This window comes from Anguilla anguilla, chromosome 14 (genome assembly GCF_013347855.1).
Source record: "Anguilla anguilla isolate fAngAng1 chromosome 14, fAngAng1.pri, whole genome shotgun sequence".
NCBI lineage: Eukaryota > Metazoa > Chordata > Actinopteri > Anguilliformes > Anguillidae > Anguilla > Anguilla anguilla.
This window is the reverse complement of record NC_049214.1, coordinates 23,414,691-23,441,847: the sequence shown is the minus strand read 5'-3', so window position 1 is coordinate 23,441,847 and position 27,157 is coordinate 23,414,691. Positions and strand designations below refer to the sequence as shown.

At 48.4% G+C, this 27,157-nt stretch overlaps 1 protein-coding gene and 1 pseudogene across 3 annotated transcripts in view; one reads left to right on the top strand and one right to left on the bottom strand.

The window, feature by feature from the left end:
- The first annotated feature begins 1,028 nt into the window (after positions 1-1,028).
- LOC118212667 lies at positions 1,029-11,331 on the top strand (annotated as a pseudogene).
- Positions 11,332-16,174: 4,843 nt separating this feature from the next.
- The window catches only part of LOC118212666 (mediator of RNA polymerase II transcription subunit 13-like), a 78,210-nt gene continuing 67,227 nt past the window's right edge, over positions 16,175-27,157 (bottom strand). For all 3 annotated transcript variants that reach the window (XM_035390817.1, XM_035390818.1, XM_035390819.1), the window contains exons 17-31: positions 26,001-26,920; positions 24,731-24,910; positions 24,363-24,586; positions 23,754-23,949; positions 23,004-23,298; positions 22,221-22,452; positions 21,671-21,859; positions 21,086-21,309; positions 20,611-20,753; positions 19,333-19,491; positions 18,570-18,734; positions 17,990-18,150; positions 17,495-17,656; positions 16,622-16,734; positions 16,175-16,439 (exon numbers count right to left, since the gene is read on the bottom strand). In XM_035390817.1, the coding sequence (XP_035246708.1) occupies positions 16,307-16,439; positions 16,622-16,734; positions 17,495-17,656; positions 17,990-18,150; positions 18,570-18,734; positions 19,333-19,491; positions 20,611-20,753; positions 21,086-21,309; positions 21,671-21,859; positions 22,221-22,452; positions 23,004-23,298; positions 23,754-23,949; positions 24,363-24,586; positions 24,731-24,910; positions 26,001-26,920 (3,496 nt within the window). In that variant the 3' untranslated portion in view covers positions 16,175-16,306. The remainder of the gene's footprint in view (positions 16,440-16,621; positions 16,735-17,494; positions 17,657-17,989; positions 18,151-18,569; positions 18,735-19,332; positions 19,492-20,610; positions 20,754-21,085; positions 21,310-21,670; positions 21,860-22,220; positions 22,453-23,003; positions 23,299-23,753; positions 23,950-24,362; positions 24,587-24,730; positions 24,911-26,000; positions 26,921-27,157) is intronic.

The window sequence follows — 27,157 nt, the reverse complement described above, 5'->3', positions numbered from 1 at the left end:
CATAGCTCAGGAGGTAAGAGCGGTTGTCTGGCAGTCGGAGGGTTGCCGGTTCGAACCCCGCCCTGGGCGTGTCGAAGCGTCCCTGAGCAAGACACCTAACCCCTAACTGCTCTGGCGAATGAGAGGAATCAATTGTAAAGCGCTTTGGATAAAAGCGCTATATAAATGCAGTCCATTTACCATGTCATCCTATGGTTGTTGAGTGACATTCGAATGAGTTGGCTGTCATCCTGCATATTTTCTTACATAATGCATATCACGCCTGGCCAATCCTACCCTCTCCAGTTCCTATGTACGCTCTGTGGAAATAACCACATAGTTATGCATGCTTAGCGTTGCTTCCCATAAGGAGTCATACGTAGTACTGACACCAGTACCGGAAGCGGAAAGCAACAGATTTTGTTACCGGAATGTGTGTGCGACCAATGATCTTCTCTAATCCGAACCCTCTCATGTGGACCAGTTGAATGACGCTGACAGATGACTGCACCAGGAAATAAAAGCATCATTATGAAACAAAAGTCATTATGACAAGTGTTGCCATAAAATGAAAAAAGGAGGGAAAAGAGCTGTGCAAAAATGTGCTATTTGGGAAAAGTAGTGGACCATTAGGCTATTAAATAAAAGTGTATGAAGAGATGAGAGTTAAAACCTGTTATTAATTGAAATGAAAATGAAATAATTTTTTGTGAAAATGAGCATGGTGAAAGAATATTTTATAGTGAGGTCAGTCTTATTTAGCCTCATTTTTGAATTCACAATTTACTGATTAATATCTATTGCTAGCTTCACTCTGATTATTTATCTGATGACGGCATGTTCATTTATTTAATTCTGACAAAATGGGACCACACACGTATTTACAGAGGATTAGACAGAAACTTACGGGAACATGTAAGTCCAGTTCCACGCATCGACCATCTGCACAGAAAGTATGCAGAACATGTGAAACCGGTTCCAAGCACATACCACATTCTCAGAAGAGAAAATAAAAGCAGGAAATGTGAAGGAGATGAGTAAATCCGATCCCAATTCTGAGGCTGATGCTCATTTGCATTCGTACGAAAGGTACGTACCTAACTTTCGACACTTCACATTTCGGTGTTTTATGCCATTGGACACTTTATTTTTAAGCTGTCTGCTTTCCTGTCCGCCTTTTTTCTACACCTTTTTTGCGGGGAAAAAAATCTATGCTGTATGAATGGTTTTAGTTTCAAAGGGAATTTTTTTCTTTTTATCAGGAGCAGTGTACCCAGTGTACTCAAGCTGGTAGTGATAACACAACTTTCATCACATTTTAACATAGCGACAAGAAATTACGTGCCTTATTTGAAGAATATTTCATCTTTTTTTCAGCTTGTGCAGCCATTGAGCAGGTGTAACTGGTGCTAACCTTTGCTTCCTTTATCTCTGTTGTGACTGTTAGAATACACCAGGGAACAGACTTCTGTAATTATGGATCTTCTCAGCCTGCTCCTGCGGGTCATCGCCAGTATGTTTTCTGTGGAGGACAATGGGAGAGAAGGACATGTGGAGATTGAGAGTACACTGACTGTGGTGGGAATTGACCTGGGGACATCCTACTCAAGGTAAGCTTCTTCCACAATTAAAGATCAGTCAATCGATCAAAACGTATTTGTGTTGCACATTTCATACAACAGTTGCAACTCAATGTACTTTGCACAAAAACCTACTTAAGAAACTGATCATCACTGATATTGAGCACATTTGAATTTGACATCTTAACTAGATCAACATATGTTCTGAACTCTTCTGAGCATTGTGTATCAGATAATCTTCCCACAATGCCTTTTTCCCCATTACTCAACGCAGTGTGGGTGTGTTTGAGCATGGCTATGTGGAGATCATCGCCGATGACCAGGGCAGCCGAATCATTCCTTCTTATGTAGCTTTCACTGGAGAAGGGGAGCGTCTGATTGGTGATATCGCCAAGAGCCAGCTCACCTCCAACCCAGAGAACACAGTGTTCAACGTCAAGCGGCTGATTGGCCGAGCTTGGTCTGACCCCAGCGTTCAGCAGGACATCAAATACCTGCCATTCAAGGTGAGCCATCAATGCCTTTGGCGATCACACTACTATCTCACATATTTATTTATTTAGTATTATTTATTATTATTCCAATGATTCAATCAAAAGGTTCATTTAAAAGATTCGTTCAAAAGATTCAGTCAAAAGATTCTTTCAAAAGATTCTTTCAAAAGATTCGTTCAAAAGATTCAGTCAAAAGATTCTGTCAAAAGATTCGTACAAAAGATTCGTTTAGAAGATTAGTTTAAATGATTAGTTTAAACGAACGAATCTTTTAAACGAATCTTTTGACTGAATCTTTTGAACGAATCTTTTGAATGAATCTTTTGAACGACTCTTGAATTAATCTTTTAAGCAAATCTTTTAAATGAATCTTTTGAATGAATCTTTGAACTATTTTTTTAAATGAATCATTCGATTGAATTTTTTTGAACAAATCTTTTAAACGAATCTTTTGACTCAATTTTTTGAACGAATCTTTTAAATGAATCTTTTGATTGAATCATTTTGAACAAATCTTTTAAATGAATCTTTTGAATTAATCTTTTTGAACGAATCTTTTAAACGAATCTTTTGACTGAATCTTTTGAACGATTTTTTTAAATGAATCATTTGATTGAATCTTTTTGAACGAATCTTTTAAACGAATCTTTTAAACGAATCTTTTGAACGATTTTTTTAAATGAATCATTTGATTGAATCTTTTTGAACAAATCTTTTAAACGAATCTTTTGAATTAATCTTTTAAACAAATCTTTTAAACGAATCTTTTGAATGAATCTTTTGAATAAATCTTTGAATGAATCTTTTGAACAAATCTTTTGAATGAGCAGCTTCATTGGGAATGGTGTGCTATTATTCTGTGGAAAGTTTTGGGGAACGGTTTTTGTTCGCAATTTTTCCCCATAGAGAATGAATGGCAGAATGTTTACCCTTGTGATGTCGCAATGCTCTGTCTTCTCACCCTTGTGATGTCACAATATTCTGTCTACTAGCAGCTGTCCTCTGGTCTCTTTCTGGATTTGAACATCCCGCCATTCATCTCTATAGGGCAAAATTGCTTACAAATTTTGGGATGACACGTTGGACTTGGTACAGTCCTTTCTCCATTGCTGTAGGTTAGCCTCACCCCCTTTTCCTGATTGGCCGGTGTTTCATATTTCACAACTTTTAAACCATTTGTCATAGAGAATTGTGTCACCTCATTGGACTTGGTAAATACCTAGCAACCGCCTAGAACATGGTAGCAACAACCTAGCAACTTCATAGAACACCATAGCAACCACCTATTAACACCCTAGCAACCACCTTGAACTCCATAGCAACCACCTAGAACAACCTAGCATCCGCCTAGAACTCCATAGCAACCATATAGCAACACCCTAGCAACCACCTGAACAGCCTAGCAACTGCCTAAAACTCCATAGCAACCACCTAGCTACACCCTAGCAACCACCTAGAACTCCATAGCAACCACCTAGCACAACCCTAGCAACCACCTAGAACACCCTTGCAACCGCCTAGAACTCCATGGCAACCACCTAACAACACCCTAGCAACTGCCTAGTACTCCATAGCAACCACCTAGCGACACCCTAGCAACCACCTAGAACACCCTAGAAACCGCATACCATGAGTAAAACATTGAGATATCAAGTTTTGATGAAGAGTTGATTTAGCTCTGAATATATGTGTTGCAAATCAACTCGTTGCCGTGATGTTATAGCACATACACAGTACTCTGTCTCTGCTCATACTACAGACACTGTTCACTCTGTTCAGCACAAAGTCGACTTTGCATTAGCGGCAACCACACTTCACAATTTCTGCAGGAATTGTCTAGTTTTTATTTAAAGTTTGTACTTTGGTTTGTTATTTTAATTTGGTGGCCTAATATTTTTGGCCTATACTATATATAGTTTAGTATATAATTTTCTTTAAAAGAAACATGGAAAAATATTTGATATAATAATCCTTTAAAATCAGGTCTGATTTGAACTCTCAGTCTTGTGCTTGTATCTTGTTCCTGTCCCTCCAATTCCTCTCATCCAGGTGATAGAAAAGAAGAGCAAGCCTCACATCCAGATGGACATCGGTGGCGGTCAGATAAAGACCTTCGCTCCGGAGGAAATTTCTGCTATGGTCCTCACCAAGATGAAGCAGACAGCAGAGGCGTACCTTGGGAAGAAGGTACTTCATTGGTGACTCTTTCATTACTCCCAGAAAGAACAGTCTTTCTTGTATTTTGCCCAGCACTTTCATTCTTAAAGGAATTCAGTTCATTTCAGTTTCAGCTTGATACAATTACTGTAATTGTGAGTGGATTGTCGCAGTATCAGATATGGTTCTTGCTGCCGAATGTGATTTGTAATGTACAACTACATCATGCATTATTAGATAGACTGGTTGAAGAAGAGCATCTACAGTAGATTACAGGTTATCTGACAAATGGTAAATTCTTTTGTTACAATACAAATTGTTGTTTGTCAGATTAGCATAATCCTTCTTGATAATAAATGGACCTCTGTGCCTTCTTGGTGATGCTGCATTTTTGTACTGACGTGCTCCACAGCTGTACGTCACACTGGGTAAGAGTCTCTGCTAAGTGAATGTTATGTAATATCATCTTCTAAGCAAAGAACGCAACTATTTGGGATGAACAGAGGCATGTCTGCTGTTGGTCTTCAGTCCTGTGTTCTGTGTTCTGCTTTATTGTAGGTCACTCATGCCGTGGTCACGGTTCCTGCCTACTTTAACAACGCCCAGCGCCAGGCCACCATGGACGCGGGCGTGATCGCCGGGCTGAACGTGATGAAGATCATCAATGAGCCGTGAGCCTCTTTCCTGGTCCTTCTCACCAAGGCAAACTGCAAGTGCCAAAAGAAGAATTCTACAGTGTCAAATGCATTAAACCTGGTGCTGAAAACACTCCATAAACCTCTACTGGAGGTACCATCGGATCTACTAGGAGCTTGACATTGACAAATTGACTGATTGCAGGCTTTCTGAGAACTTTCAGCCATATGAAAAGGTATCCAAGCGAAAGGTCTCTAGTTGGAAATGCTGAGCATATTCTGCTACGATTAATTGAAAAAATACGAAAAATAAAGTCCATATTTTGAGGATGAGTATGTTATTGGCAAATGAAAACACAAGTACTTAATCAAATAATATAAGGCATTGCATTCAAGCATATTCTTTGTATTCACTTGAATTCTGGCTAAACATTGCACTGATTCACAAATAGGAAATAAAAATGGGGCCAAATGTAAATACAAGTACTGAAATAATTGCACTTGAACACATTCGCAACACTCGCTTTAACTAAAGCCCATCAGATGGTAGAGTGAAGCTCTATATCCTCATCTTTCATCATAGACTAACTTTTAGCTAGCTAGTTTTTTCTTCTCAAGCATTTCTACTTTCTCGCAGCTCAGTCGATTCATTTCTTCGTGTATCACATGTGATGCCGCACTAAGCAGTGTCTCGACAAGTTCTTGAATGCCAGTCCTGTCAAGGTAAGGAGACGACTTTGATTAGCGTTCCGGTATAAAAAGCGAACTCCCTCGTCTTGGAGTAGGTGCCTCTGTGTGAGCACCCGACCGGTTCCTGTGTGGATGGGCTTATGCTCTCCATCGCAGGGCTGTTTTCAGTAACAATCCCACGTCAAACAGGGAGGCTGATCGGGTGTCACCTGTGTCTGTACATGCCCTCTTACGATTTTGGTTGATATCAAAAAGTAGAGCATAGAGGCAATAAAAACATAATTACCTAGCTTTGTGGCCCCTGCAATGATTTCCCAAAGATAGACTAGCTTAACAGAAGGATATCCCAGACCTAAGTACAACAAACTAAGCTCAAGACAACACTCAAAAGATGGTTTTTTCTCAGCCCTTGAGGACCTTGAGTTGCTGATCGCTGGTCTAGGTGTCTCCAGTTAGCCACAAGCATTTCTCGAGTGTATAGTTTTGTATCCACATCCACAAGAAATTGTCCCTGTACCTCAGGTCCAGTATGGTTGCAATTAAATAACCCCAATTTAATAAATTTTATGGCTTGGTGAGTGTTTTGGGATTATAGAATTGCCTCACTATAAGTAGACATCAGGCAGGTTTGTAGATGTCACTGGATTGTATGGAAATGTAGGTCCATTGTCCCAACATCGGTGTTACTTATCGACAAATTTCAAACCACTGACCGATGGTCAATGGCCCAAATTTTTGCAATTTTTGCTATCAGCTGACATCAATATTTGCCCAATATATCGGTGCATCCCTTCTTTCAGCAAAACAAACAAATGGAATTTTTATGGTCTCCAAAAGAGCCACCCCACAATTTCATTACTTTCTTGCTTCTCAACAGAACAGATGCTGCCATCGCTTACAGTGTGGGCAAGCAAGTTGACAATAAGAACATCTTGGTGTTTGACCTGGGTGGCGGCACCTTTGATGCATCCCTGTTGAACACTGAAAATGGTGTCTTTGCGGTGGTGGCCACCAATGGGGACACTCACCTGGGTGGCGAGAACTTCAACCAGCGTGTCATGGAATATTTCATGAATCTGTACAAGAAGAAGACGGGCAAAGACGTATGCAAGGACAACCGCGCCATGCAGAAGCTGCGACGAGAGGTGGAGAAAGCCAAGCGCACCCTGTCTACACAACATCAGGCTCGCATGGAGATCGAGTCCTTCTTTGAGGGCAAGGACTTCTCTGAGACACTCACACGAGCAAAGTTTGAGGAGCTCAACATGGCAAGTGCTGTTTGAAACCTGTTAAAAAAAGGCTGATTAGCTTAAGCCTGCTCTCTGCAGAATTATCAGAAGTTCACCTGACATTTGACATGGAATGTGCACATGCAGTTATAACACAGAATATTTTGTGTAGAGTTATAAGCACTCACCTACCACCACAGAGACCAGGGTTCAATGACCAGCAGCGGTACTTCCGGCTTGGTCAGACATTCCTACAAACACAGTTGGCAGTGTTCGCGGGTGGGAAGCCGGTCAGGGTATGAGTCCTGATCATTGCATTAGCGACTCCAACTGGTTGGTCGGGGCGCTTGTTCAGCAGCGAGGGGATCTGGGGGAGATAGCGTGAACCTCTACACGCGTTATGCTCTCCCAGTGAAACTCCTAGCTGTCAGGTGAAAAGAAGCAGCTGGCAACTCCACATGTATCGGAAGCAGGCATGTGGAAGTCTACACCCTCCCCAGACCGACAGAGGATAGTGCATCGACCAGGACTGTGATACACACAGGGAATTGGTATAACGACTAAATTGGGGAGAAAATGGGAGAAAATAGCGCAAAAAAGAATATCTTACATAATTCCCAAACCTTTAAGAGTTGTCCACAGCTAGTACACAAGTTCACCTCTTTGCACAAGGCCTCTAGTGGCCAGGATGCCAGTGTGCTCAGGCCATCAGTGTTCCTGCAACCAAACTCATTGGGAGCAATTAGGGGTTAGGTGTCTTGCTCAGGGACACTTTGACATGCCCAGGGCGGGGGATCGAACCGGCAACCCTTCGACTGCCAGACAACTGCTCTTACCTCCTGAGCTGTCACCCCATAAACCCCATGTCAAGATACAGTTGTGATTTATTGTCTTCAACTGTCTGACTGAGAAATAAACACATAAATAGAAAGTGGGGCTAGGCTCCCTCCCTCCTTCCCTTTCTCTCTCTCTCTCGTGCAAACATCCTCACTCCACGCAATATCTGTGTACAGGATCTGTTCCGTTCCACCATTAAGTGTGTACAGAAGCTCCTGGAGGACGACGACATGAAGAAGTCGGACATCGACGAGATCGTCCTGGTGGGCGGCTCCACCCGCATCCCCAGGATCCATCAGCTGGTGCAGGAGTTCTTCGACGGGAAGGAGCCGTCCCGCGGCATCAACCCCGACGAGGCTGTGGCCTACGGCGCGGCTGTGTTTGCTGCAGTACAGTCCGGCGACGAGGACACCGGTAGGTGTTCCAAACCGCTGATGGTTTCAGTCTAGACCAGGATAACCCATGCTCCTTCAAAATCATTGATAATCCTCAAATGTAGAAAAAATTTTGAGATATTGAAAACAACAATTGGACAGACAGACTTTGTTACAGTACTTGCATTCTTTGCTGAGATACTTAGATTTTGCCTTCAGTACATATAAATTGCTATTTATCAATCAGATTTTTATCCTACTGCCATCAGAGAAACTCAGTTAAATGTAACTCATCACTAGAGTTACATACTCAGAGTGAAGAATCAATATATAGGAAATAACTGATGATACTCAAGAGAAAGTCACATGATCAGTACTGTGATTTCATGTTGGAATGTACGAATAGAACTTTCATTGTTATGGATTACGCAGGTCTGCAGACATACACTCCTGGGCCAAGCCCAAAATGGCAAAATATTAAGCTTTCAATGGTCTTAACAACAAATCATTGGTCAGAAAACTAGCAAGAATTAAACAAATGCACTCCTGAGACCTCCTGTGCCACCATTTGCTCGTTTACTTTTGCTGCAGTGAACTGTTTGGGGGAAAGCTAGAAACAGGGAAATTCACTTATATAGTCTTCTTGTACCCAAAGGTAAAATCATGATAGTGATTAAAATGTTTGATGTAAAATTCAAACTAACACATGTCTGGGTGTACAAAATTTTCCAAAAATATCTTCTGGGATGTTTTTTTTCTTAAAAGATTAGTCATTATTTGGTTATCTGCCACACCTGATACAGCCCATCAAGGGCCTGATAACAAGTTCATAAATGGAATCAGGATCGATAGAGCAGAGAGATCTACAGTATGCGGTGTTGTGTCACACGGTAAAGGAGTGAGAAAATCTGCTCCAAAAAAGCTAAATATCAAGTAGGGGTTGCTGTAAGAAACTGCATAACTGGTCTTCGTCAGGCCAACAGTAGCTATTCTGAAATTTACAAGACCATAAAGGCAGAGGAAATCCCTATTTCTCTAGCAGCTATTAAGAGAATAGGTCAACGCTTTGAAACAACAGGTAATGTTGCCAGAACGAAAGGATCTGGAAGGCCCAAAGCCTCATCATACAGGGATGACCACCTGCTGAAATTTACAGTTCTCTAAGACAGGAAAAAAAGCCTACAAAAACTGTCAGCAGAATTCAAGACCTCAGAAAACAAGACTCTTTCGAGAAGAACAATAACCAGAAGGTTATCTAATGCAGGTTTTGTGCCTAGAAGATGTGTTAAAAAGCCATTGCTGTCTCAGAAAAACATTGAAGACAAAATTAATTTTTGGCAGAATATGAAAAGTTTGATTCAGAAGGGTTCAGCAGAGTTGTGTGGAGTGATGAATCATGATTTGAGTTGCATGGTGATGCTCCAAAGATCTGGTGAGAAATACAATAGTGAGTGCATCTTAACCACAGTTAAGCATGGAGGAAGAGGTGTCATGGTGTGGGGAGCCTTTTCAGCTGCTGGTACTGGTGAGCTGCTTCACGGTGAAAAGTCAATTAATGCTTTGGAATACAGGAGAATATTGCAGAAAGGCTTGCTTCCCACAATTGAAAAGTTGTTTTCTAAAGAGGAATGATCAGATGTTATTTTTTCAACAAGACAATGCTCCTGCCCACACTGCAAAGACCACCAAAAAGTGGCTTGAGAACAAGTCCATCAGGCTTATGTTTTGGCCTGGTCAGAGTCCAGATTTGAACCCTATAGAGAATATTTGGTCTCACATTAAACACAAACTAACCGGGAAACATTTTTCAACTACTCATCAACTGTTTGAAGCCATCAACATTGAATGGAACAACATTGACTCTTCTTTCTGTAAAAAGCTGTCCGCAAGTTTATCCACAAGGCTTAAACATTTAAAGAAATCAAAGGGAAAAGCTATCCCATACTAAGTTACTTTATCTATTTGTTTAATTCTTGCTAATTTCCTGACCAACGATTTGTTGTTAAGACCGTTAAAAGCTTAATATTTTGCCATTTTGGACTTAGCCCATATTTTTTTTAGCCCAGGAGTGTAGTCTGAAGGAGAAATTGTGTATTGAGTTGGGTGGTGTGATCTCTGAATAGATAGTGTGGCCCTGCTGGATGTATACCCCCTGACCCTGGGCATTGAGACCGTCGGGGGTGTCATGAAAAAGCTTATACCCAGGAACACCTGGTTGCCAGTCACAAAGTCCCAAATCTTCTCTACAGTCTCTGACAACCAGCTCACTGTCACCATCAATGTCTATGAAGGTGAGCTCCTCTTACAGTTGTGTTTCAGATGCTAAACATCCTTTACAGCCAGAGCCACACAACCTTTTACATAGATTCCTAATTGATAGTGGGGGTTTATGAGGCATCATTTATCACTGCTTTAGGATTTTCACGTGGCGTGTGTCCTTTTAATCACTGAATATAATTCACTTTGCAATTGCTGTTGGAAATTGGCTTGATTCATAGACATATTATCCCTACAGGCTTCTTGCCAGGCTTAGGGAATGCCTGCAAGTTGCCGTTTAAAAATGGGTTTTACTCCTGAAGCAAAAATCGTCAGTCGCACATTATACCAGTCTCCATCTCCTTCCTCTGGTCATTCCAGGAGAGCACCCCCAGACTAAAGACAACAACCTGTTGGGGACCTTTGACCTGACAGGGATCCCACCAGCCCCAAGCGGGGTCCCCCACATCAAAGTTACCTTCGAGATCACCGTCAATGGGATCCTCAGTGTAACAGCAATAGACAAGGCCACGGGCAAAAAAAAACGCCATCACTATCAACCAGAACCGGCTGACCCCCGAGGACATCAAGCGCATGGTGAACGACGCGAAGCGCTTCGCCGACGAGGACAGGAAGCTGAAGGAGCGCATCGATGCCCGCAATCTGCTGGAGGGCTACGCCTACTCGCTCAAGAACCAGGCCGGGGACCAGGAGAAGCTGGACGGCAAGATTTCCCAAGATGACAAGGAGACCCTTGAGAAGGTGGTGAATGAGAAGATTGAGTGGCTGGAGTCGCACCAGAACGCCGAGCTGGAGGACTTCCAGGCCCAGAAGAAGGAGCTGGAGGAGGTGGTCAAGCCGATCATTGGAAAGCTCTATGGAGGAGTGGATAGGCTTCTGCCACTGGGGGTGGAGGAGTACGACCATCAGGAAGAGTGGGATGAGTTGTAGGGCCTTCAAAGGGCTTTAATCTCCCTTTTTCTCTCTCCGTCTCTCTCCTCTCTGGTACACATTTGACTCGTTTTACTGCAGTGGCTTGGGTAAGTATTCAGACCCCTTCACCTCTTCCACATTTGGTTGTGTTATAGACTTAAATTTAAATTGATTTTTTTCTGCCATCAATCTATACACAATACCAAATAATAGCAAATCAAATTATTAAGTAAAAACTGAAATATCTCATTTACATAATTTTTCAGACTCTTTATTCAGTCACTTTGGCAGCAATTACTGCTTTGAGTCTTCTTAGGTATTTATATACCATACCAGGATTTGCAGATCCTTGCAGATCCTCATACCCATGCGCAGAGAACAAGCCACAGCTGCCCTGACGGCCAAGATGGGTCACTCAAGCAATGAACACTGCTATCCCCACAGACCAAATCCCTGCTCTGCCCCAGCAGGGTTGGGCTGCTGGCCATAGTTGGCATGGCACAGGCCAGATCTGACCCAAGATCACAGTGCTCACTCATGTGGTGCAAAGGGCACCTTTACTGAATGACCTATTCGCCTACTACAATCAAGTTCAAGACCTTTCAAGGATGATCAAATGAAACAGACTGCATCTGAGCTCAACTGGACTGTCATAGCAAAGGGCCTGAATACTTATGTAAATTAGGTATTTACATATTTCAATTTTAATACATTTGCAAAATAAATTTTTAAAACATGTTTTCACTTGGTATTTATGGGGTACTGTGTCTAGGCTAATAAAGTCTATAACAACAAAATGTGGAAAAAGTGAAAGGGTTTGAATACTTTCCGAAGCGACTGTATGCTACAGATGGGGGTTGTGGTGGAGACCCGCAGCCTCTGAATCTTCTGCCAATCCCTGTGAATTTAGGAGGAGTTAAAAGGAGAGTATGTGCAAATGTCTTCTCTTCACCTTGAAGTGGAGGTCTATGTCGGCCTAAATGAAGGCTTCCTGCTGCTCATCGTTGAGAACTGGTGTGTGGGTAGGGGGTAATAAGCGAAGTAGAAGCTAATTTAGTGAGGTAACTGGATGCTCTTTTGGAGATGTATTAATAAAGTTGCGCAGCGTACCTAACATCACGACCCAAACTAGTATTTTACCTTGATCTGCCTGGCATATACCAACAACCCTGCGCACCCTATGGACTGCAGACAGATTAGACGTTAATGCAGTTGTGTTTGCCGGTAGCTAACTTTGGCTAGCTAGCTGTAGCTAGGCTCACCCACCTTGAACAGGGGTTCTTGGGCTTGGGCCAACGCAGCTAGCGTTAGCGGCAGGGACACTGCCCGGTAAGCTGCGGCCCGGCGCTTACCAGGCGACGGGGGGCCGGTACGGTCACCTTTGAGGCTGAGGTGAAGCTACGCCATCTCGGCAGCGGCAGCCTGTCTGGATAGCTCAAACAAAAAGAAAAGAAAAGGAAAAGACTTATCGCGCTCAGCCATCCATGAAGTAACGCGAGCTATCTTATGATCTTAAGGTATTTAGTGTGCGCACAGAGCAATGCTGTAGTACGAGTGTGCTGCTGCTGGTTCTTCCGGAATGCGTGAGCAACCAATCAGCTCGTCTCACTCAGGTGGACCGGTTGACTGACACTGACAGATGACTACACTAACAGGAAATACAAGCGTCGTTATGTAATGAACGACTCATTGTGAAAACTGTTGCCATGAAATGAAAAAGGAAATAGGGGAAAGTGCTACTCGAACATGCGCCATTTGGAAATAAAAATCTGAAAAAAGCCACTTTGAAATAAAAACCATTACCATTCATACAAAAGGTACAGAATTAAATTTCTGTTTCATGTCGGTGAACAACTTAGTTAAAGCTATCAGCTGCTTAGTCCCAACATTGTTTTCTACTCCTCAGATATCTTTGATAAAACATGCATAGGCCTATAAGCTGATTGTTTAAAATTGTTCAACTTTTTGAGTGAAAAAATTATGCTGTATGTAACAAAACAAAACATAGTAAACTGAAGGTAAACAAGTTCAAGCTTGTACAGGGGTCAAACCCATGACCATGGCATTATTAGCACCACGCTCTAACCAACTGAGCTAACTGACCCATGAACAGTGTTGCAGATAGTTGCTGTTAATCAAAGGGTAACTGCATTCATGCCAACAGGTTGTGTGGAAGTTACACAAGGCATTCAAAAGACGCCTTGGAACAAGATGACACATCCTACCAAAATCTGATCTCAAATCACTGGATTCAGAATCCAGAGGGCTGACCGATTCACCGTTGCCCCTGTCCGTTTTTGGAATTTGGTGGAAGCTGTGGATCACTGTTGAAGACAGACAATACCACGGATTCTGGATACGGCTGATTTCAAAATGGTGCTAAAAGAACTGACCATAAACAGGAACGAGACCAAGTCTGTCCGTTTTTCCATAATTTAATAATTTACTTTAAAAAAAGAGTGTAAAAGACATAGATCTCTTTTGCAAAGGAGATCGACCAATAATCAAAATGACAGCAGGTGTATCAAATCCTCAGCCTCTCCTGCCCCTCCTCTTTAGTGTTGATACCATGGCAACAATCCACTTAGCCCCACCCAGACCTCTAAAACCAAATTAACAAGAAACAAAATCCCACTGCAAAAATATAAACAGCTACATAAAAAAAAATCTAACCAGCCAATGAAATGTAGGCCTACTGCTTTCTGAAGTTCGAAAAACGTAGCAGACGGGTGTGTGTATATATACAAACATGCAAAGAATTGTACAAATATCAGGGCTATTTCCAGGAAGGAGATGGAGAAAAGTTGAATGGTTGGGTTAGCTTTCCAACCACCACTTAAAATAATGCGTATTAGTTAAATATACAATTTTAATGCTCAAAATACAAACCGCTTTTAAAGTCATTTGCCCATTTCAAGTGTGTCTCGAAGCAGAAGAAGCATATTTGATATCCTTTTTGCTGTATTCACTTCCCACATCTCATACAGTTAAAAATTGCTTAACGACATTTCGTAACAATATCAATACAAAAGTACAGGACAAACTAAAATGCATTATCTTCCATAATTTAAGAAAAATTTTCCACATGAAATTTTCCTCTTTTGCGTCTGATTTAAGGACGTACATATTTATATAGAACATGTTACATACATTTGTATATATGGCTGTATAAATACGATGAGAAATTTTAGATAATTTTTCCTGTAAAATGAAATTTTCCATTTCTAATCCCAAGGCAATCATAATGCTTCTTGGAAAAGGCCTTGATTATTTTAAATTTCCATTGTCATTTTAATTAATAAAAATAGTCACAATTCTTTGAAAAAAAGTCAGCTTTACATATACACAAGTCCATGTTTTTTCTTTTAATTTCTCAAAAATCACTCCACTTTTGTATCTACAAGAATAAAATGTCCACTTCAAAACAAAAGAGAAAAGTGCCTTTTTTCTGACGCTGACCTGCAGAGGAAGTTCTCTGCCCTCAGAATCACAAAAACCAGGTCCGACAGGAACCGAGCTGCAAAAATGTCACTGGCGAAAAGAAACAGCGCCCCTTTGAGGAGTCTGGAAGAACTGCAGAACGTTCACTTTTGAATGGTTAAGCAGAAGATGGGGGGGCGGGGGGTGGGGTTCTGATCCTACTTCCTGCTTTGGTCCATGATGCTGGTGTATCGTAGGGTTTACTTGAGTGTCTGTTGCTATGACGACCCGGAGTGCTGAGCCGCCCGATTGGTGGGTGGGTACTTCAGTTCAAGGCGGGATCGCAGCCCACCGGAGACACAAACCCCGCCTCCTCGTTCCACAGACTGACCCTTCTACTGAGTGCCACTGCACTGACCAGCTCAGCCAATGGGGGAAGACAGAAAGCCCGTCTTTGCACACTTTACACAGTTTTGCCCTTCACAAAATGGAGGTCGGATCTGTGCAGGCATAGCAAATGGAAGCATCTGCATTTCTGCTAGTCAATCACTTTGGGCCCTCGCTGGTGAAAAGAGCCTTCTAGGGCATATAAAACAGCGCAGACATCGGCCATCTTCCGGCCCGAAGACCCAGAATGCACCTCGCTTCCTCCACCCCAACCCCCGCTAGCACCTTCACCAGTCCTAACACCCAATTAGCTGCAGCTTCCTTGTTATTCATTTTTTTCAGAGCCAGTCATTAGCTTGTTGCTGTTATTCATTTAATGTAGTTTAATGCTCATTTGGGTAGGACTCTTCTTGCCTGTATCACACTCCATTTCATACTTAGCTGCGTATAAACTTAGCGGCATCGCCGCCTTCTGAGCATATCTGAAGAACGACTCGCAGGAAAAGGCACTTTGACAGCCCACAAACACGGATTTCCTCATAAAATCACACGCGGCAGCGAAAACTACATTTCCCATCCTTCATAACATCTGTTGTAAGACAGTCCAGTTCTCAGAGAGATCCAGACAGACTGCTCACAAACCCTGCAGATTCTATTCTGAATATACACTGCAAAGGCTGCACCACCACCTTGGTTTTAATTCAGAATGTACCTGGCTTTTTCGCGACATGACACTTTAAAACAAATGACAGTATCACCGTACATTACTACAGTATTACTGATCAACTAAGCATAGCTTAAGTTAAAGCTTATATTTAAAAAAAAAAAAAAAAAGCTTCATGTAACATTCTCTGAAAGAAGTCAGTGTTTGAAAATTAAAGCCACAGGAAGTGTACATCATGGTCCTTTCTCCAGGTAGCTGATTTACGCTGATTTATGTGTTACACCATCCGAATGAACGCATGTACTTCCTCAATAAATAAGATACATTTTTCTCTGCATGACTGACACTCACTGTTTTGTGCAAGGGCAAACTGGCACCAGAATGCAATTAAACGGTCTTAAAACTCTAGGAACGCCCCCTTAGACAGGGTGACAGGACGGCTCCTCCCCCTGAAACCCAAAAGAGGAGGAGGGGGAAGTGATGCGTTAGGGACAGGAAACTCTCCATCTTTCAGCTGAAGAGCTGGGGTCTGTGGTTGACCAGAGCACCGTGAGAGGTCAACAGGTGAAGAGTTGGGGCGTGGACCCCACCCCCGTGCCCCGCCCTCCTGCTGTGCAGATGCCCCGCCCCCTGACAGAGAACTCTACGGGCGGAGTCAGGTCCCGCCCCGCCTACAGCATGTTGAGGATGGCGTTGTACATCTGCGTGAGGACGACCAAATGCACCGGGAGGCAGGAGCGACGGTCGTGAGACGCAGGGCTGCAGGTCAGCCAGGAGAGGGCGTTGTACTGCTCCAGCACAAACCTGAGGGGGGGGGGGGGGGGGGGGGCGGGAGGGCGTGAGTCCACACCAGCAGCTTCTGTCACATGCTCACACACACGCACTCATACAGTACACACACACACACACACACACGCACCCGCACCCACACGCACACACGCACACACAGTGTGAGGCTAAATAAAGAGCTGTACAGGATGTCCCACCTGAGCACGTCGGACGTGGTCTTGGAGTCCAGGGGGTGGGGACTCCTCTGGGAGGTCTTGCTGGAGAGGAGCTCGTCTGATTGGGCAATGGATATGTGATGATGCAGGGAGGCCTTGGGGGGGGGGGGGGTGCAGAGGGGGCAGATGAGAGTGTATCTTTCATTCATAGCCTTCAGCACTGTACATCAACTGGACACTCAAAATGACCACTCAATCACTACAGATACAAATAACGGTGTAGTGTCAGTGTGCTTTACGGGTGAAGGAGCTAGGCTTCTAACCGACAGTTTGCAGGCTCGATTCCAAAATGAGGCATAGCATGGGGCTTCATACTACAATATCAGTAGCAGTAAAGCTGTTTGAGGTCTCACGCATCTTTAAATTACATTGTAATATGCTGAAAGAATGTCCGAAGAAATAATTATTAGGGCCACAGCCTGCACTGTCTTCAGCTGAGCCAGAGCTGAAATACTGACCTAGGGGACGGCGTTAGTGGTGACACAGATGCCCCAAGGCAAAGCGGGGCAGTATGTAGGGTGGGAGTGGGGGGGGGGGGGGGTTGTCCCCCTACCTTCAGGAAGAGCGGGCACTGGTTCTGAGCCTGTGGGAGGGGGTTAGTGTGGGGCAGAAGGTTAGTGTGGGGCAAGGGGTTAGTGCAAGGCAGGGCAGGGGTGTTAGTGGGGTGGGTACCTTGAGGAAGAGCGGGCACTGGTTCTGAGCCTGAGGGCAGGAGGGGGGTGAATGTTGGGGGAGGGGGTTAGTGTGGGGCGGGGGGTCAGTGTTGGGGGAGGGGGTTAGTGTGGGACAGGGGGTTAGTGTTGGGGGAGGGGGTTAGTGTGGGGCGGGGGGTCAGTGTTGGGGGAGGGCGGGTACCTTGAGGAAGAGCGGGCACTGGTTCTGAGCCTGCGGGCAGGAGGCCCAGAACCAGTGGGGCAGGCCGTCGGCCCGGGCGGTGGAGACGTAGTACCCCAGAGCCAGGGGCTGCTGCTTCAGCTCCTCCGGCGCCTCCCTGGAGAGCAGCCTCTCCCCCTGACCCTGAGAGAGAGGGAGGGGGTGGGGGAGAGGGAGGGAGAGAAAGGGAGGGGGAGAGAGAGAGAGACATGCCTTCGTCACCCACAGCAATCTTTTGTTATCTGGTGGACTGCATTTCCCAAGGTGCTGTTGGATGCAGGCTCTATTCAATGGGGGCCCAACACCATGTTGAGTAACTTTACACTGGTATTTCCATAGTTTTGTTCACTACCTGTAGGTTTGGTAAAATGGTGGTAAAGGGTGTGTTTCTTGAGAGTGTTACTCTGCAACACACACACACACACATGCACACGCACACACAGCCTTCTCTACAGCTGTGTCCCCTCCAGCACTCACCCTGTTGTGGGGAAAGTGGGACGTCCCGCCCATGCCGCCGGGGGACCCAGGGGACGGGACGGGGGAGGTGTTGGGGGAGGGGTGCAGGTTCGTGATCAGCATCATGTCGTGCCCGATGTCGTTCTCCAGCTCGTCCGGGAAGGGCAAGTCGAACATGTCGTCTGGAGGCGGCAGAGAGGCCAGTTATACCACAGTCAGAACACTAGCGCCACACACTGCCTCCCTCTGCTGGCGGAACCCGGTACTGCACATAACGCATACAAGAGGGAGATGGTTTCTCATTGCAGTAGGTTATGGGCCTGCAGTCCTGGTCCTGGAGAGCCACGAGCTCTGCTGGTCTTTGCTTTCACCTCAAAAATCAGCACCCAACTGAGACCCAAGTAACCAGGTGACGTGACTTAACTGTGTAATCAACTCGTCTAATGGATTCATGAAGTGCAGAGTCCTGTGGTTCTCCAGGACCAGAGCTGCTGATCCATGCGGCTGATCCTCAGTTAGGAACAGACCGGTAAATCAAAGGGGTATGAAACCTCCAATGAGAAGCCTTTTTCTAAAATAAAAGCGCCGTTCGGCCCCGTACCCGGGTTGTCCTCCGTGGGGTAGGTGCCGGGGGCCACCTGGGTGGTGGCGGAGATGGGGAAGACCAGGATGTGGGTGCAGGAGGCGTCCTGCGGCGTGTTGAGCTGCGACGTCTGCAGGTTTAACGCCGTGCTGCGGCCGAACACCGAGCCCATGGTCACCGCGTCTGTGAGGGACACACACACGCACGCACACACACGCACGCACGCACGCGCACACACACACACACACACACGCACACACACACACACAGACACAGACACAGACACGCACACACGCACACACACACACACGCACAGACACACACACACGCACAGACACACACACACACACACACACACACACAGACACACACACACACGTACGCACACAGGAGAGCAGGTATGAGTGCCACTCATTTACTGCCACTGTGGTTTAAATGGTAACAGAGTGTTCTGACTGAGTTCTGTGCTTACAATGTATTTACAGCATGGTGTCAGTGTGCGTACATTGTGGGGACAGTGTGGTGTCAGTGCGTTAACAGTGTGGTGTCAGTGTGCGTACATTGTGGGGACAGTGTGGTGTCAGTGTGCGTACATTGTGGGGACAGTGTGGAGTCAGTGTGCTTACATTGTGGGGACAGTGTGGTGTCAGTGTGCGTACATTGTGGGGACAGTGTGGAGTCAGTGTGCGTACATTGTGGGGACAGTGTGGTGTCAGTGTGCGTACAGCATGGTGTCAGTGTGTTAACATTGTGGGGACAGTGTGGTGTCAGTGTGTTTTACCTGGCATAACCACGAAGGAGCCCTGTGGCTCCATGGCAACCAGGCAGGCGCTGAGGATGGAGGGCGAGTCGCTGGCGGAGATTCCACACATCCGACACGCCTCCCGCAGCTGCCTGCTGATGGACTGCAGAGAGTGCTCCCCCAGGAGAACACTCCAGTCTGGAGGGAGGGAGGGAGGGAGAGGGAGAGAGACACAGAGGGAGGATGAAGGGAGGGACGGAGAGAGGGAGAGAGGGAGGGAGGGAGGGACGGAGAGAGGGACAGGGAGGAAGGGTCGGAGAGAGGGACACAAGGGGGGGAGAGCGACAGAGGGAGAGCGAGGGAGGGAGAGATGAAGGGAGGGATGGACAGAGAAGGAGAGAGGGATGAAGGGATGGACAGAGAGGGAGAGAGGGAAAGGGAAACAGGGGAGAGAAAGAAAGGGGGGTTGGAGATGAAGAGAAAGGAAAGATCATTCATTATATTTCTGACAATGTGCACAGCCAGAGTATGTGGGAGATACCAGATCAGAGACTACAGCCAGAGAGCATATGGAGATACCGCCTCACTCTACAGCCAGAGAGCATATGGAGATACCGCCTCACTCTACAGCCAGAGAGCATATGGAGATACCGCCTCACTCTACAGCCAGAGAGCATATGGAGATACCGCCTCACTCTACAGCCAGAGAGCATATGGAGATACCGCCTCACTCTACAGCCAGAGAGCATATGGAGATACCGCCTCACTCTACAGCCAGAGAGCATATGGAGATACCGCCTCACTCTACAGCCAGAGAGCATATGGAGATACCACCTCGTTCTGTAGCCAGAGAGCATATGGAGATACCGCCTCAAAGACTACAGCCAGAGAGCATATGGAGATACCACCTCACCCCACAGCCAGAGCATATGGAGATACCGCCTCACTCTACAACCAGAGAGCATATGGAGATACCGCCTCACTCTACAGCCAGAGAGCATATGGAGATACCGCCTCAAAGACTACAGCCAGAGAGCATATGGAGATACCGCCTCACTCTACAGCCAGAGAGCATATGGAGATACCGCCTCACTCTACAGCCAGAGAGCATATGGAGATACCACCTCAAAGACTACAGCCAGAGAGCATATGGAGATACCGCCTCAAAGACTACAGCCAGAGAGCATATGGAGATACCGCCTCACTCTACAGCCAGAGAGCCAGAGGCTTCTCACTCACTATCTGCAGCACTATAATCTGCAACACTGATAAAGGGTCCTATGGATAAAAAAAACCACAGTAATGTTTAGCAAGTACCCTTCAGCTCCCCGTGTCCCAGGCGCCCCAGCCGGCCAATCACAATCCTCCAAGGCAGCGATGTCATCTGGATGATCCCGACGCACCACTCCCACACCTTCTGCAGCCCCATCTTCCGCGGAGACACCTTCGGCCTCCGAGCTCTGCGGAGAGGAGGAAGGAGGAAAGAAACGGGAAAGAGAAGAGAGGGGGAGAAGGAGGGGTGAAGAACGAGTGAGGAGAAGAATGAAAGGAGAGAAGGAGGGAGAGGGAAATAAGAGATTTAGAATGTGTTTGCGGTAAAGGTCCACAGCAGTTGACTCGTAAAAGAGCATGTTAATGACCAGCAGTGTTACAGGAGGGCAGGCATCTCACAGCTGCGTGCATTTTATGCTGCCCCAACGTAGTACAGCTGGAGCTGGGTTCAAAGGTCATTACAATTCCCAAATCCAGCAGAAAGACTAGGTGCTCGCCCCCCCCCCCCAGTCCGCTCTACCTGTTGGGCACGTCCACGTTGATGATGCAGGTCTCCAGCAGCTCCCCCTGCTGGTCGGTGCAGGACACCAGGATCCAGCGCTGGTCGTGGGACAGGCAGTACCCCAGGAAGAGCACGCCGTAGCGGGCCACGCCCTCTCCGCAGGCCTCGCCCACGTCCAGCTGCTTGCTGCGCGTGGGGCCCAGGATGAAGGGCGGGGCGTAGAGCGGCAGGGGGGCTGCTCGCTGGGGGGGGGGGGGTCATGGTTTGAGTTAATACTGACACGTGTCACTACGACGTTTACATTGGTGTTAAGAGCATAGGCATTAAAAATGACAGCTGTGATTCTCAAAGGCAGAATAGGTGCCACTTTGTGCAGAAAAGAGAAACATTCATATTTTTACATTTGATGGATTTATGTAAAACTGTCACGTGAAAAACTTACAATACAAAGGATAAAAAGAAGAAGCAGGAGAGACAGAGAGGACAGAGATGGAGAGAGGGAGACAGAGATTTTTTTAAAATACTAGTGTTGATTTAGCATTAGCATCGTTATTATTATTGCGTGGTTTTTGTTTTGATTTCTGATGCTTTGGCAGGACTCACCTCCGGGTTGCTGAAGTGTGACTCGGTGGAGGAGGCGGGTCCGAAGCCGGTCAGGGACTTGATGTGCGTGCGCAGGGGCAGGGGGCGGCGGCTGTGGGAGTAGGCGGAGAAAGCCAGCGAGCGCAGGTGCTGCAGGTACAGCGGGCCCCCCCCGCCGGCGGGCTGCAGCAGGTACTGACAGGGCACCACCTGGGGACACGCCCACACCAACACCGTCACACCTCCATCACGGCCTGCTCATGAGCATCTCCATCTCCCACTCACTATTCCCATTTATCTACTCACTATTCCCATTTATCTACTCAGTATTCCCAATTATCTACTCGTTATTCCCATTTATCTACTCGTTATTCCCATTTATCTACTCGTTATTCCCATTTACCTAATCATTATTCTAATTTATGTACTCATTATTCCCATTTATCTACTCATTATTCCCATTTATCTACTCATTTTTTCCACTTATCTACTCGTTATTCCTATTTATCTACTCATTACTTACTACATGGAATTGTGGGACAGCGGGTGTGGGTGGAGAGGGGGGCGTTACCTGGAGGGCGAGGGCCGGCTGGAGGTTCTCGGGGAGGGCGCGGAGCAGCTCGGTGAAACAGCGAAGAAGACCCAGGAGCCAGACGCTGGCAGGCTCCGCCTCCTCGTCCTCCTGGTCGCCGCCGGCGCACAGGAAGGGGTCCACCACGTACAGCACGATGGCGGGGGGGTGGGCGTGGCTGTCCGCCGACTCCGCCACCGTGGGGATCCCGATGCGCTCCCGGTCCGCTGAGCTGGGGGGGGGAGGGCGGGGGAGATGGGGGGGATTCCCCTTAAATACCCACAATGCACTTCAGCACTGCACAGCACTGTGAGATCTGTCATGGGTCCAAACCAAGTTTTTACACAGACATTTACATTTGAATCATTTATGCCACTTTTCTCATGCATTCTGGCATGCATTTACTGCCCCCTGCTGGAGTTTATCAGTAACTGAAATGAATTAACTGCAGAAAGCAGAATCTACAGCGATGGATCTCTGTAAATTGGAGCTAAGAGCCTATTTCACACAGAATAACAAAACTGGAAAATTAAATTCCACAGAACGATGTGCCTTACACTGGGAGTCCATACTGGGTTAACAAAACATGAATGTTTTAATGAGAGTGGCCAAAGTTCATAATGTTTTATGCTTCTGTGAATGAGTTCTGCAGAAAAAGCATTAAAAGTTTACACAGGGCTCCAAATCCTGGCCTTTGGCTAAAATCGATAAAAAACCGCAGTCTTGTCACATGACTTGGCGATAAGCACGCGCGCGGTTGACCGTGGAGCTGTGCGCCCCTACCTCTCAGCGCCCTCTGCAGGCGGGGCAGGGGACGGCGTCGCGTTAGCGGGGGCCTTGGGCTCGGCGGCGCCCCCCTGCGCCGCGTCGGCCCCGCCCGGCGTGGCCCCCCCGGGCGTGGGCGTGCTGACCGAGCCGACGGAGGGCGTGGCTCCGTCGGGGGCCGCGGCGGTGGCGGGGGCCGCGCCCTGGGGAGGGGCAGCGGGCGTGGCCGTGGGCGCGGGGGGCGGCGGTGTCGGCTGGGGTTTGGGGGGCAGGAGCAGGCTGCTGTCCAGGGTGAGAGACGCCAGCTGAGGAGCTAAAGCACAGTAAACACACGCTCTGATTGGCTGGAGTCCTGGTACTGGCTTTCTCTGCGTACGCATCACACGCATTACCAAGCGCATCACAGTAAAGATGTAAGAAGCAGGAATGCAGGAGACAACGCTTCAGACAGAGAACTGAGGTACTGACAGACAGTCTGACAAACAGTCAGTCAGTCACACAGACAGACAGCCAGACAGATATACAGACAGGCAGTTAGTCTCATAGACAAACCGCCAGACAAACAGTCAAAATAGTCAGTCACACAGTCAGCTAAACAGATATACAGTCAGTCAGACAGTCTCTCACAGGCAGACAGTCAGACAAACAGTCAAAGCAGTCACAGTCACAGTCAGCCAGACAGACAGACGGACAACCAGTCAGTCTGTCAGAGAGATAGACACACAGACAATCAGTCAGTCAGATAAGCAGACAGCCAGCCAGACTCACCCAGCAGCTGCTGGCAGGTGTGGGCGTAGAGCTTCAGTTTGGCCAGATTGTCCTCCTGGTTGCTCCCGGCCCACGGTTCGGTAAACCACTGGTCCACCAGGTCCTCCACCAGGTCCTGCGGCTCCACGCCGCCCACCCGAAAAATGCCGTCCCGGGACACCTTGGCCAGGGGGCGGTGTTTCCCCAGCCGGCAGGTCTGGGGCAGAGAGAGGGAGGGGGGAGGGGGTAAAGGACCCAACCGCTGGCCAGAGTGCCAAAAAATGTGCCTGACTTAAAAGGCTGTGAAAGTTACAGAGGCCTGGTGTCCAGGCAAGACAGAGTGGGACAGGGTGGGGCGTGGCAGGAAGGGGTGGTGCAGGGTGGGGCGGGGCGAGAGGGAACAGGGTAGGACAGGGTGGGACTGGGCAATGCAAGGTGGGGGTGGGACAGGGTGGGACTGGGCAATGCAAGGTGGGGGTGGGACAGGGTGGGACTGGGCAATGCAAGGTGGGGGTGGGACAGGGCGGGACAGGGCAAGGCAGGGTGGGGGTGGGGCAGGGTGGGACAGGGCAAGGCAAGGTGGGGGTGGCACAGGATGGGGCGGGGCCCGGCGGGGTGAGGGGAGCGCACCTCATAGACGGCGCTGAGCTCGCGAAAGAAGGCGCGGGCCCCGGACAGGAGCGGGGCGTTTTCGGGGCACAGCACCAGGAAGGCCACGTCCCGCTGCCCGCCGTACGGCTCCAGCAGCAGCTTCTCCCAGAAGGGCAGCGCCAGCGGCGACAGCGCCAGGAAGTCCCGGTCGTAGCCTAGCAACAGGCTGGGCAAGGGCAGCGGCTCGGGAGACTCCTCCGAACCTGAGGAGGAGAAGGGACGAAATAAACAAAAAACAGCAAAAAAGAAAAACAAAGACCGTTGAATAAAACCGCACTTTGTAAATCTTATAGCTCTAAAACAGCGCGAGCGGAGGAGGAAGACGAGGCGTGTCCCCGCCGGCTCACCGTAGGAGCCCCGGCCGGCCATCTTGTGGAACTGCTGCCAGGTGAGCGGGCCCTGCACGTGCTGGATGTTCTCCCAGGTCCGGCCCGTGCGCTTCTTCTGGATGGCGTCCTGCAGCACGGGCTGCAGCGAGAGCAGCATGCGCACCACGTCCTGAGAGGACAGCCTGCTGATGTCCAGCACTGCGGGGACACAGAGGGACACACACACACGCACGTTACATTACGTTTCTTTAGCAGACGCTTTCATCCAAAGCGACGTACAAAAGTGCATTTCATGGTCATTGGACAACTACAAAACACAAGTTCAATAAAGGTGCAATACTCACTCACACACAGACACACACACACACGCACTCACAGAGAAACACAAACACACACAGAGATACACACACGCACACAAAGACACAGACACACACACGCACACGCACAGATACACACACTCTCAGAGATACACACACATACATGCACAGACACACACAGAAAAACACACACACACACACACAAAGACGCACAGAGACACACACACACACACACACACACACACACAAACAAACACACACACACACACACACACACACACACACACAGCTTTAGAAAGCTGGCTCCCAGTAGAAGGCCCAGAAGGGCTGCACTGCAGGGGTTAAAGGTCACTGTTCAATCATTTATTGAGTCACTGCAACTCATTTAGTGCATACATACATGACCTCCTCTCTGCGCTTTCCAGGGGGGTATTTCAAAAAGCAGGATTACTGAGTTAGCTGGGTAACTGCGCTGAGTAAAACCCAGAACAGCTCTTCATACTTCAGTCCACGTTCCAGATTGGGGAGGGTTGCGGGTTTTACTCAGAGCAGTTACCCGGCTAACTCAGTACTCCCGCTTTGTGAAACAGGGCATAGTTCTCTCAGAGGAGACCTCAGACCACAGAACAGGGGAAGCTAATGAAACGGGGGGACATTGCTGTACCCCAGTGGTCTCAAGCTCGTTGCCATGTGTATGCAGGTTTTCATTCCAACCAATCAATGCTGCCTTAATCGAGTCCAATTACTCATTCAGCCGTATGCATTTAACTGCACTGAAGCACAGAATATGAGCAAGTTTTTATTTAGACAGCGCGGGTCACCATAGACGTCGGGTCACCATTAGGTGCAAACCTGCATCCCCTAATTCAGCAAATAACTGAACTAATTACATAATCAAGATCTGACTGGACCGCAGACCCAGCAGAAACCCGCGTCCACAGCGCTGCCCCCTTGTGGCGGGCGGGCCTCACCGTTAGCGTGCGGCCAGGCGTGCAGCGCGCCGCTCCGCACCAGGGCGCGGTCCACGGGGCCGGCGGCGGCGTTGTCGGCGTACTGCTGGCCCTGCAGCAGGGCGCTGTAGCACTCGGCGCAGGCGTCGCTCCCGTCGGCCCAGCGCTGGTCGGCCGCCCAGCCGCGCAGCAGCGCCCCCCGGCGGCCGTCGCCGGACCCGCAGGCCGGGTGCAGGTGCAGCGAGGCGGGCGAGGCCAGCGGGACGGAGCACTGGTCCCGCAGCAGCGCCAGGACGGCGAAGGGGGCGGCGGCGGGGGAGGGCTCCGCCCTGCGGCACAGCTCCAGCCGCCGCTCGGCGGCCCCGCCCACCTCCGAGCCCCGCCCGAAGATGTCGAGCTCGTCCTCCAGGAAGAGGCCGGCGCCGTGGGCCAGCCGGCGGTTGACGACGGCGCTGAAGCCGCAGGTGCAGCGGTACTGGTCCTCGCCGGACGAGTCCGGGATGTACAGGCCCACGTCGGCGCCCTTCACGTTCAGGTTGCAGGCGCACACGCAGCAGCTGTCGAAGTTGCGGTCCCGGAAGACGTCCAGGACCGAGTCGGACAGCAGGAGCGTGGCGTAGAGGCTGTGAGACTCCGGGAGGGCGGGGCCGGCGGCGGCGGCGGGCGGGGGCTCCTCCGCCGAGCTCAGTGGCCGCCCGGTGGAGGGCGTGGACGCGGGCGAGCTCAGCTCCGCCCCCTCCTGCTGCTTGACCGAGCCCTGGCCGCTGGAGGCGCCCGCCCCCCTGGGGGTGCGCGGGGTCCGGGGGGTCCGGGGGGTGGGGACGGAGAAGCGGGGCGTGGCTGGCGAGGGGAGGACCCCACCCGCGTTGCCCACGGAGGCGATGCCCGAGCTGGGCTGGGCGTAGTCCTGGTCCAGCAGGCTGCTCACGCTGGGGACGTTGCTGAGGAGACATGCGTCAGTCACAGCAATTAGACACGCCCCCGAGGCCAATGACACGCGTCAGTCACAGCAATTAGACACGCCCCCGAGGCCAATGACACGCGTCAGTCACAGCCGTTAGACACGCCCCCGAGGCCAATGACACGTGTCAGTCACAGCCGTTAGACACGCCCCCGAGGCCAATGACACGCGTCAGTCACAGCAATTAGACACGCCCCCGAGGCCAATGACACGCGTC